The sequence below is a fragment of the Elaeis guineensis genome, chromosome 8, assembly GCF_000442705.2.
Source record: "Elaeis guineensis isolate ETL-2024a chromosome 8, EG11, whole genome shotgun sequence".
NCBI lineage: Eukaryota > Viridiplantae > Streptophyta > Magnoliopsida > Arecales > Arecaceae > Elaeis > Elaeis guineensis.
Genome location: NC_026000.2, coordinates 129,168,233 through 129,180,205, shown reverse-complemented (window position 1 = coordinate 129,180,205; position 11,973 = coordinate 129,168,233). Strand labels below are relative to the sequence as shown.

General features: G+C 30.5%; 1 protein-coding gene across 1 annotated transcript; it reads right to left on the bottom strand.

Annotated features, from left to right (window-relative positions):
- Positions 1-581: 581 nt before the first annotated feature.
- LOC105032400 (glycine-rich RNA-binding protein 4, mitochondrial) lies at positions 582-5,218 on the bottom strand. The gene is made up of 5 exons (XM_010906844.4): positions 5,060-5,218; positions 1,853-2,010; positions 1,672-1,740; positions 1,049-1,155; positions 582-948 (listed from the first exon to the last, which is right to left on the bottom strand). Exons 2-5 carry the CDS (start codon positions 1,986-1,988, stop codon positions 769-771), a joined length of 492 nt encoding a protein of 163 aa, XP_010905146.1. The 5' UTR covers positions 1,989-2,010; positions 5,060-5,218; the 3' UTR covers positions 582-768.
- Between the last annotated feature and the right edge of the window lie 6,755 nt (positions 5,219-11,973).

Below are 11,973 nucleotides of genomic sequence, written 5' to 3'. Positions count from 1 at the left end.
ATAATTGGCCCATATAATGAAAGCTGGAGGGTGCACAATAAAGAATAACTGCAAATTACAGAAACTAATCCAACTCTCGCCCTATCATTGGCAAAAGAAAAATGTGAGATTTCAAATATTGCTTATTTCATTAGTAATATATGCAAGACTGTGAATCATAATCACAAAAACCTATTATAATTACCTGCCTGAAGTGAAAAAAGTTGACAAGCAGTGAGAATATTGTGCCTGCTCATTATATCATAATATAATGTCTAGGCAATATGATCCAATTATTAGAACAGAATCCTGCTTCATTGTAACTATATACCTGTAGTGAAGAAGTTTTACATGCTGTCACATTTAGTGTTCTCGAGTTTTAACCATTTTACAAAATCCACAAATATTCCAGGATTTCAAAACAAAAGTATACTTGTAGTGAAGAATCTGGATGCTGTCCTACATTATAGAATTAAAACAAATGCAACCGGCTATGCAACCTTCGAAAGTTCGTTCTCATGAAACTGATTTTTCCCAGATCCTCCCTCACACTTCCATTAAGTATCAAACTTATGAAACATAAATCACTAGCACCAAAAAAATTGTGCTACAAATCAAGTAGATTTCCGTTCCTTATTTCTAGTGGCATAACTCAAGTACTTCAAAGCACAGAGTCTTTTAAGTATGACTTGCTTCAGTCTCAAACAAAACTAGCTTAATGAACCCACAAATGCTTGCGTAGACTTGCAAAGCAAGCAGCATAACCTTAGGTTTTCATCAATAAAAGCTTCAAAAACCCCTGCCAGAATCCCCACCAAAGTCATCTTGACCTGCAGATCCACCACCAAAGCCACCACTCCCCTGATACCCACCACTGCGGCCGCCATATCCACCACCAAAACCACCACGAAACCCACCAGTGGGTCTATCATTAGCATAGCTTACACGAATGTTCCGTCCATGCAGTTCCTAAAGATAGCAAGATCAACATTAAGCAGGCATCAGTTCTTCACATACATATCAGACTAATTTGAGTTGTTCAAAATGCAATAGAAAAAGCTAGACAAACCTGGCCATCCATGCCAGACATAGCTGCACTGGCAGATTCACCACTATCAAAATTTACGAACCCAAATCCCCTTGACCTTCCAGTTTCTCTATCAGTGATGACCCTCGCTGCATCAAATAAGAACTGTAATTCACGACTAAGGGCATAAGCCGTTTGAAATTAACAGTAGGCTGATTACAGGTCCCCACCAATTGCTTACATGCACCATAAGTTACATGGTATATGCTTGGCTTGCCCAATTTACACAAACCAAAAATGATCCTGTATGCGTGCACGCATTATTTATGTGGCATTAATTCTATTAACAAAGATTATAATCATCCAAGAATTGCCATACTTCTTGGTTGGCTGAGCCACCAATTCTTATATGCACCATAAATTACATGGTATATGCTGCCTTGCTTGCCTAAGTCATACAAACCAAAAAAAGATTTATGTATGTGCATGTATGCACGTACATATGTATGTAGCATTAATTCTGACTCATGGAAATCACCATTCTGTTTTACACTCAAGGTGTCCCATCTGTTAAGAAGATTATAATCATCCAAGTATAGCTAAATTGTGATCGTGTTTATATTAAGTCTTTATTTCCAAAGTGCTACTCTAAATTATTCACTAACCTTCAGTCACATTTCCAAAGCAGTTAAATGCCTCCTTAAGCGTTTGGTCATCAGTACCAAAGGAAAGACCTGAAAGTGACATGAAAAAAAAATCAACTAAAATGTACATTTTAAATAAAAAAAGGTAATGCGTACATGAAATAGTTCAAAACTTCTAATATAGCATAAAAGTCCTTCCTACCACCAACAAAAAGCTTTGTGGATGACATATAGCGGGTTGAGTTAAGCAAATGCATCGTAGGAACTGATCCACTAGATGCACCATTCTTCAGAACCCCTTGCCTAACCAGATTACCAAGTTTGCTGCAGAATGCCATCTCCCCTCCAAAATATTTGGATCTGTTCAAAACTTGTGTGAGTAACCTTAAATAATCTTGTCTGATTAATACTCATGAAAATAATTGGAAATGCATATCAAGAAAAAAAAAGTATTTTTCATTTGCTTCATCTGGTAGCTATAAAAAGGAGTAAGCAAAACAAGTGTGGATAACAAAATCCCAAGTAGAATAATTGCACCATGAGAACTCGAGCCATGATAGATATTCTACTTAGTTATCTGTAACTTTGTGACTGTCCGCATGTACCTTTTTTATACAAAAAAAATGTGTGTTCGTTTTTGAAGGGTGGCAAGGGGGTGGAAAACCCACATCCTATTAGTAGGGGTGCTACCCCCACCAGTCACTGGATCACAAGATCAAACAGCTCCAGCAACAAAATTGATTCCATCCATGTAAAAGTGATGTAAATTAATCCTCACTGTCCTTCTAAACCATCCAAAGCTCCCTAAGACATCCTTCCTATAACCTTCAGGGTTTTCAAAGTGAAACAATTAAGGACTTTGGCAAAGAAAAAGTGCAGATGATCCCAAAATTATAAACTATATAGAATGCCAAAACTGCCAATTGCCTCTCTTACATAAACATGACAATGCAGGGCCTTATGACACCTGAAAACTCAACACCTGAGCATTTAACTTACAATAGCATACAGCAATCTCATGATAAAGGCCAGCTCAGTGTATGGTATCATGCAGTAAAGAAATCAAGAAACAATGTGAAATAGCTTTGACTTCTGCGCTCCGAGATTGAATTCAAGTCAAACCTAAGTTTACTGGGAAATAAAAACCATATATGGAAAATAGTTATAATCTAAGTTTCTCATAGTTCATACTAACATAACTACTAGTGCAACATCACTGAAACTAGAACTTTTTATCTTTTGAGATTTAAATACTAAAGATATGAAAAATCCAGCATCCATCTTGTTAATCCATGACGATAGCTGTTGATCAGCTTTGATTTACAACAATAACATTGAAAGTTATGCTTTCTGTGGATGCAGGAAATATAATTGACCTATTTTCCTTGAACATGGAGGAAGGATATAGAGTAGCAAGACAGAGGAAAACAAACAAACATTTGATAATTTGATACACAAGGGAATAACCAAATTTCACTATCTCCAGTTAAGAAAAAATAAGAAAATAAATATATCCTAAATGTCTTCAATCTGATAGTAACATGACTGCTAGAGAATCCAATCCAACCATATATACTTTTGGGCTTCACAGATAGCTGCCCTCAAAGATCCACCACCATTCAATCAGCAATCAGCCTGAGCCAACCCAAGGACCATGGTCGAGGCCTCATCGTGGTTAATTTAAGCCTTTAAATTGGAAAAACATCTTCTAAATCTGTTTTTGTTTTAGACCAGGTTCAAGCCAACTATAATTCAAGCATAAACAAGTCAGAAACCCAGAATCATGTGTGCGTTCCTTCAAATATACATACATAAGCATGTAATTAAACACACAGATAATAGATATACATGGTTTTCTCTAAACAACCCCATATTTATTCATAGGAAATTATGAAGCATGGATTCTTCTAAATGCATGCCGTGTCCACATCGGGATACTAATACTCATCAGATACTCCAATACTCAAGTACCCTATTTTACAAAAATATTAAAAAAAAAAACCCTCGGATATGTCAAAAAATACTTCCAAATTCCACTACATGAAAGCTTGTCTTCAAATTCAACATCATTGGAAGATACCTCGTTATATTACCAGCCAATCTCAGATCCTTTCCAGTAACTGCTTTTCCCATGTAAATCTGAATCAATGATGCTCCATACCGGATCCTTTTGGTTAATTTCGACTATGGCTTGTGTAACAATAGCATGGCATCCATTGCTTTTTGAACATTGCACTATAATCATCCTTGACATTAAAAAACTATAAATCCCAAAAATGACATATTGTAGTCCTCTAATAATTAATTTTCCACCTCATCTTCACATTCACAGAGATCTATGTTAGCATGCTCCCTTCTTAAATCTGTTTAATATTGCAAGATTATGTTACCTACAGATCAACTAGCAGAGCTTGGAATCTCCCTTTTCTTCTGGAGTTAAACATAAAAATGGGGCTTCAGCTTATTCCTTGTCATATAAATTCTCTCACAGACAACATATCAATTCATCACTCATAGAATTTCATTCTAAATTCTTAACTTAGTTTTATGTTTACATCAAAAATTTTACCATCATTCATTCTAAAACCTGGTTGTTCTTATATGCAACAGAGTATCCTCATGCGTTAAAATGCACCATGCCATTTGTTGTTCACACAGACCATTACCATGAATCAATGAACTTCAGCACAAACAAGAAACACAGTTCCTATATTTCACACTATTGTGAGCCCAGCTAAAACAACAGCTCCAGTAACTCATAAACAATAAGCACTTAAATTTTCACCGCACAAAGTTCATCTGTATGCATAAAACAGTGTAAATCAATTTAGCTTCAGCTAGGAGTCACAGAATACAGCACCAAAACCTCAAACAAGCCTATTTACACTTACCTTAAGTTAATGAAACCAGTACTAGAAAGTAGAAAGCATTTTTACCCATAAACAGCTTTCAAGCTTATAGTTACAAAAAGACCAAAACCACCCTAAGATCAATAAGCCATATGAGTCAAAGAAAAAGATGGTAGCCTCTCTCTCAAACCTATAGTTACAAAAAGACCAAAACCACTCAAAGATCAGTAAGCCTGGGCTCTTAATCTAAAAGTGTGAACCATCTCATTCAGTTCATGTTATAACTTCTAAAAACCTTTATACTCTAAAAGCACGTAATACGTCAAAAATGAAAGAAATCAAATCAAAATCCCTCTTGTCCTACATGTACGAGTTCATTGCTCGAGGTTAATCTTTAAGCAAAAGCATCATAACACAAACGAAAATGGACCAAAATTTGATCAGAAAAACAGCAAAGTAATATGAAACTCATAAATATAAAAGAAATCGATTGATCTTTGGTTACCAGAGATACAGAAAAAGAAAAGAACAGGAATCTTCACAAGAACTGAGGATCTCACCTTCAGAAAAGTCGCTCGGGGATCGAAAGGAAGGGGGATGGGAAGATGGATACGGGGGTTTTAGAAGAAGATGGGGGCGGCTAGGGTTTATCCTCTCGCCGATTCAGCGAGAAAATATCTAGCCCCCTTATATAGCGTCCGCTATCGCGGGTCAGGTATCTTGCCTTCTGGGACTCATCCTTTTTTTTTTTTTTTGGGTGTGCATGGGTCGCACGAGGTGCACCGTGCTTTACCTAATTAATTTAAAAAAAAATTATTTATAAAAAAATAATAATTTTTAATTTATTTGATGCAAAAAAATAAAACGTTATTTTAGATGACATTTTATCATCACCACATCACCCCCATTTTCCACCAGATGATGCAAAAAAAAAAAAAATAAAATCACTAAAATAAATGGCATTTATAAAATACTATTTATTTTGACGATTTTAATTTTTCCACTTAAAAAAATAATAAAAAATAAAAAAAATAAAATAAAAATTTTAAATTTATAAAAAAATAAAAATTATAATTTTGATAAAAATAAAAATTATCATTTCAAATTAGTATTCTCATTTCAAATTATCTTTTTAAAAAATATTTGAAAAAAAATATTATAAAAAAATTAAAAATACCATAAAAAAAATTGAAAAAAATAAAAATTATAATTCTAAATTTTAAGAAAATAAAAATTTTAATTTTAACTCAAATAAAAATAATCATTTCAAATTACAATCTCCTTTTCAAATTAATTTTTTTTAAACATATCGCAAAAAAAATAAAAATAAAAATTATAAATTTGAATAAATTTTAAAAAATAAAAATTTAATTTTAATTCAAATAAAAAAAATAATTTTAAATTATTTTGTCTATTTAAAATTAATTTTTAAAAAAATATCTCAAAAAGAAATCTTAAAAAATTAAAAAAATAAAAAATATCATAAAAAAAAAAAATGAGAAAAAAAAATTATAATTTTAAATTTAAAAAAAAAAATTAATTTTAATTCAAATAAAAAATATCATTTCAAATTACTTTCTCAATTTAAATTAATTTTTTCAAAAGAATATGTCAAAAAAATAAAAAATTAAAAAAAAGTGATATAAAAAAGCAAAAAATTTAAAAAATAAAAAAAAATAAAAATATAATTTTTAATTTAAAAAAATAAAATTTTAATTTTAATTAAAATAAAAAAACAAATTACCATTTCAAATTATTTTCCCATTTCAAATTATTTTTTTAAAAAAATATTTCAAACAAAAAGAAAAAAATGAGAAAAAAATAAAAATTATAATTTTAAATTTTAAAAAATAAAAATTTTAATTTTAATTCAAATAAAAAATATAAATTCAAATTATTTTCTCTATTTAAAATTAATTTTTTTAAAAAATATCCCAAAGAAAATCTTAAAAAATTAAAAATATACCATAAAAATGAAAAAATGAAAAAGAAATGAGAAAAAAATAAAATTTATAATTTTAAATTAAAAAAATAAAAATAAATTTTAATTCAAATAAAAAATATCATTTCAAATTACTTTCCCATTTAAAATTATTTTTTAAAAAAATATGTCAAAAAAATAAAAAAATAAAAGTGCCATAAAGAAGCAAAAAATTTAAAAAAATGGAAAAAAATAAAAATTATATTTTTAAATTTAGAAGAAATAAAATTTTTAATTTTAATTAAAATAAAAAATATCATTTCAAATTACTTTTTCCATTTCAAATTATTTTTTTAAAATTAATTTTTTAAATTCAAAATTATAATTTTTATTTCTTTCTCATTTTTTTTTTTTTTAAAAATTTTAATTTTTTTTTTTTTAAAAAATTAATTTTAAATGAAAAAATAATTTAAAATTATTTTTTTATTTGAATTAAAATTAAAATTTTTATTTTTTAAAATTCATTCAAAGTTATTTTTTTCTCATTTTTATCTTCTTTATAATATTTTTTTAAAAAAAATTATTTGAAAAGGAGATTGTAATTTGAAATGATGATTTTTATTTGAATTAAAATTAAAATTTTTATTTTCTTAAAATTTAGAATTATAATTTCTATTTCTTTTCAATTCTTTTTTATGGTATTTTTAATTTTTTTTATAATAATTTTTTTAAAAAAGATAATTTGAAATGGGGATACTAATTTGAAATGATAATTTTTATTTTTATCAAAATTATAATTTTTATTTTTTTATAAATTTAAAATTATAATTTTTTATTTTTTTATTTTTTTTTTTTTAAAAAAAATTAAAATCATCAAATAATATGACGTTTTTAAAAAACCATTTGATTTGGTGATTTTATTTTATTTTTTTTTGACGTCGTTTAAGTGAAAAATGAGGAAAAAAGTGGGTGACGTGATGATGATAAAAGCCATTAAAATGATGTTTTATCCTTTTTGTATCAATCTATAAATAAATTAAAAATTAAATTATTTTTGTAAATAATTTTTTTTTAATTAATTAGATAAAGAACTCACCAATAACGGTTGGGGTTTGTATGGATCTCGCTCATCAAGCGCATTTCTCGGTGTAGCATCATAGAAATCAATGGCGATGATTAACTCCATACGCTGCTAATGCTGGTATAGATAATAATTTTTTTAATATTTTTTAGGAAAAAAATTAATTACTATGTATAAGATCAAAATTTTTATAGATCTCACTCATCAAATACCGAGGAACAACTTGATGTGATACACAAAATGGTACATATTATGTAGAGAATAATTTCATCTCCTATATGAAGTGATGGTATATGAATAAAGAGGAAAGACAGGTGATGGGCAGTGAATGATGCTTGTCAATGGCTGTGATCTCAATGGGATCCTATCATGAATCAAGGCTTGATATAGGTCATGGTCGGTTAGAAAGAACAAAAAAAATTCAAGCAAAACAACTTTTAGATTTACGTAAGCTATATCTAATAAAATTATAAGAATATGATTCACACATAGTGGCCTTCGTATAAATTAAGAAATATATCATAGAATTTTTTTTTATTTTTTGGTACATATAGGATCATACTTTAAAAGCAGAGAATAACCAAGTTGCAACAGAAAAACAAATAACATCAAATATATTCTCGAAGATCAAAAATACATTAGAACCTGGCCAATAATCCAGTGCTTTCTATACAGCCAATACCATAGTTGATAATAGACAATCACTCAAGGATAATGACATTAAGGCATTCACTTTAGCCCTTGTAGCAACCAAAGAGGCTGGATAAAGCCATTTACCTTGAAGAGATGAGTGATAACATATATAATATGTGCTTCACCAATATTTATGGTAATTGTTGAGCCTCATATATATTGTTGACCCATTTCCTATTGGTTTAAACTTTTGGATCAACTATTTAATTCACAACGTAATAGTTCTTACATTACCATAGGTGATGAGTTTGAACTTCAACTAGTTCAATAATTTTTTTTTTTAAATTTCCAATCATCTATTGTCATGATTCTTGTTTGACTTGTCTCTATCTTGATTCAATTATCCCTCTGTCTGCAAGGTTTGGGACTCATGTGAATGAGAAGTGCTAATCCTGAGACATATTATTGAGCCAATCCTGATTAGTTAACTATTTCAAATTCATTATTCATAAAAATACTTAGTGTGTATTGGTGTACTATTCATAGTTCTAAGAGTAACATTATCCCTTTTATATAGGTTTTCGGTATGTACACGCATAAGGTACAATATATATCTCTAACTTATTTTGGATGCCTCTAAATAAAATATTGCAACATGAGCAAGTTGAAAATAGTGGAAAGGATGGAAACAATATAGTGGATAAAATAGAAGTGGAAGAAAGTAAGGAATTGAAAGAAAAAGCCGAGTCTCTCTCAAGATTAGTAATAATAGATTGTAAATAAGAGCTTCCTAGTCCGTAGAGGAACTCAAAAGTGTGTCTTTATACAAACATTGGATTTTCGACAAATCCACCAATACTCTCATCAAAGTTGGATGCTTTATAATCTAACATTGGTTATTATGGCTACCAACAACTAGCTAAGACAAACAACAAAATGAAGAACCTCCAGTAGTTTTGATACCTATTAAATCCTAAGATTTCCGAAGAATGTATAATATTAGATCTCAAAACTTTGGTCCAAAAGAAAATCATATGTATGCATTGCACAATTGATTGAACCAAGATGAGTGCGTACACAAGCGTGTAGCCATTGGACAAGAAAATCACAAGTTTATCTAAGTTCTATTAATTGATAAAATAATAGATACAAAACTACTTACATCTATACTTCCGATATAACACTAAAAACAATGAGTTAGCAATATTAAATGCTTTAATGGTTTGAATTTTTTAGGCTTATCTAATGTTCTACGGAATGGCAAATAATAATAAAAATGATCTCTATAAATTCAGTAAATTAGAAAAACCTTCTAGTATTTTAAGACATTTAAACATCTAGGTAACAAATGATCAACCATTTTGGAACAACTTCAACCTAAGAAACCATGTCTAGCTATCCAGTGGATTTTTTTTTTTTTTATGTTTTGTTTATTACAAGAGGACAACATACAGTCTATTAAGTTTGACGTTCTGATCAAGTGCCAAACATCAAAAGCTGGCCTATCCAAGAGTATAAGCGTTGATAAATATGGGAATAAATGTTGGATTATGGTCCCTCCTATGTGGAGTGGGATCGATTTTGTTGCCATCTTTAGTAATCCAATAGGTTTTTATTATGGTTCTTGGAACAATGCACGGTGATGCTTGGGAAGAGTTGTGACTTTTAGTTTTTTTTATGAGCATTTATTGGTTCAAGTCCCAAAGGGTTTTCTTCACCCAAAGGAAGTCGTTATATGTGATGGCTTGTTTTTGTTAGTGATTGGTTCACAAGTTTTGGGTGAGGTAATTTTATGTTCCAAGCTGAGAGAAAAAAAGAGATACAGCAAGAGTAAAAGAAAGAAAAATTCTGCTGAAATTGGAGTTTGTGTAGCTTCTGTTTTGGGACTGATCGGATGGTGATTTCTTCTCTGATTGAGCTAAAATTTTGAGGGTCTGTTTCTAGCTTCCAATTTTTTAAATCCAATGGTTGGATTGTGCATTGAAACTCTGTAGATTAGTGGTTATTCAGTTTATGTGCTTACTATTTTTCTGATACTATCTCTCTAATCTCTTGATACATTCACTTGGTATTGTAAGGATTATTTGCTGAGGTGTTATCAAGACTTATAGTCCTTAATTTGTAAATCTTGAAATTCTTATTTAAGTATAGTAAAGCTTAGAACTAGATGGAAAGGCTTTATGATTTTTTCCTTCATATTGAAGGGTTTTTCACGTAAAAATCGATGTTCTTTTGTGTATGATTTTCTTGTTTATTTTTGCTTGATATCAGTTTGACTCTATCGACTAGTTTGCTTCCTTATATTTCGTAGTCTCATACAAGTGGGAGAGTTTTCGATTTTGCTGCATTATCTATTCTCCCAACAAGTGGTATCAGAGCTGGTTTGCTTCGATTGCTTTGATCTTTTTTGATAGTTTGTCTTGTATATAGTTATGGAGGTGAACACTAGCAGGATAATTAGCTTGAATGGCAACAATTATCAAGTTTGGAGAGAAAAGATGTTGGATCTTCTCTATTGTAAGAATTTTCATCCTCCAATGGTTGATGAAGCCAAGCCCAATGATAAGATCGATGATCAATGGAATGCTTTCCATAAACAAGTTGGTGGTTATATTCATCAATGGGTTGATGATAATGTTTATAAATATATTAGTGATGAAACTAATGCAGGCAAGCTATGGAAGATGCTTGAGGATTTATATGCCAAGAAGGCCAGTGGGAATAAGTTATACTTGTATCAAAAATTGATGAGTTTAAAATATAAAGATGGTACTTGAGGATTTATATGCCAAGAAGGCTGGTGGGAATAAGTTATACTTGTATCAAAAATTGATGAGTTTAAAATATAAAGATGGTACTCCTATGGCTGATCATTTGAATGAAATGTAGGGTATTATGAATCAGTTGAGTTCCATGAAAATCACTTTTGATGATGAGTTGCAGGTCTTGGTATTGTTGAGTTCTTTATCGAATAGTTGGAAGATATTTTGAGGTTTTTAGATCAATTTAGCCCTCGATGGAGTTATCTCATTTGCTGCGGCAAAATCTGGTGTGTTGAATGAAGATTTGAGGAGGAAGACCACCGATTCTTTATCTTTCCATTCAGAAGCTCTCGTCATAGAAAGTAGAAGAATAAGCAAAAGTAAGGGTTCTCACAGTCGTGGCAAGTCTCGGAGCAAGTCTCAATCGAGGAAAGATGTTGAGTGTTTTTATTGTGGTAATAAGGAGTATATCAAGAAATACCATTGGAAATTGAAGAAGAAAAAGAAGGGCAAAAGAACTGATAAAAATATTAAGAAAGAAGATGATAAATCTATTACCACTGCTAAAAACTTTCTTATTATTTCTAATAAAAATTTTGTTAATATTGTCTCATAGGAATCAAGTTGGGTCATTGATAGTGGAGCTTTTTTTTATTGTACCCCAAGAAAGGACTTCTTTTCATCTTATACATTTGGTGACTTTGGTGTGGTGAAGATGGGCAATGATGGATCATCCCCGATTGTCGGTATTGGTGATATTCTGGTGGAGACCAACAATGGCAGCTGCTTGACACTTAAAGAAGTGAGACATATTCCGATGTCGGGCTTAACTTACTTTCCACTGGGAAGCTTGATGATGAAGGGTATAATTGCAAGTTTACGGATGGTTAGTAGAAGCTTACAAAAGAAACTATGATTATGGCCCGAGGAAAGAAGAGTACTACACTCTATTTGATGCAAGCCAAAGTGTATAAAGGCTTAGTGAATGCAGTGGAGAATAATGATGGCTCCAAAATATGGCATGAGAGACTTAGGCACATGAATCAGACAGGTATCGATCACTTGGCTAAGAAGAAT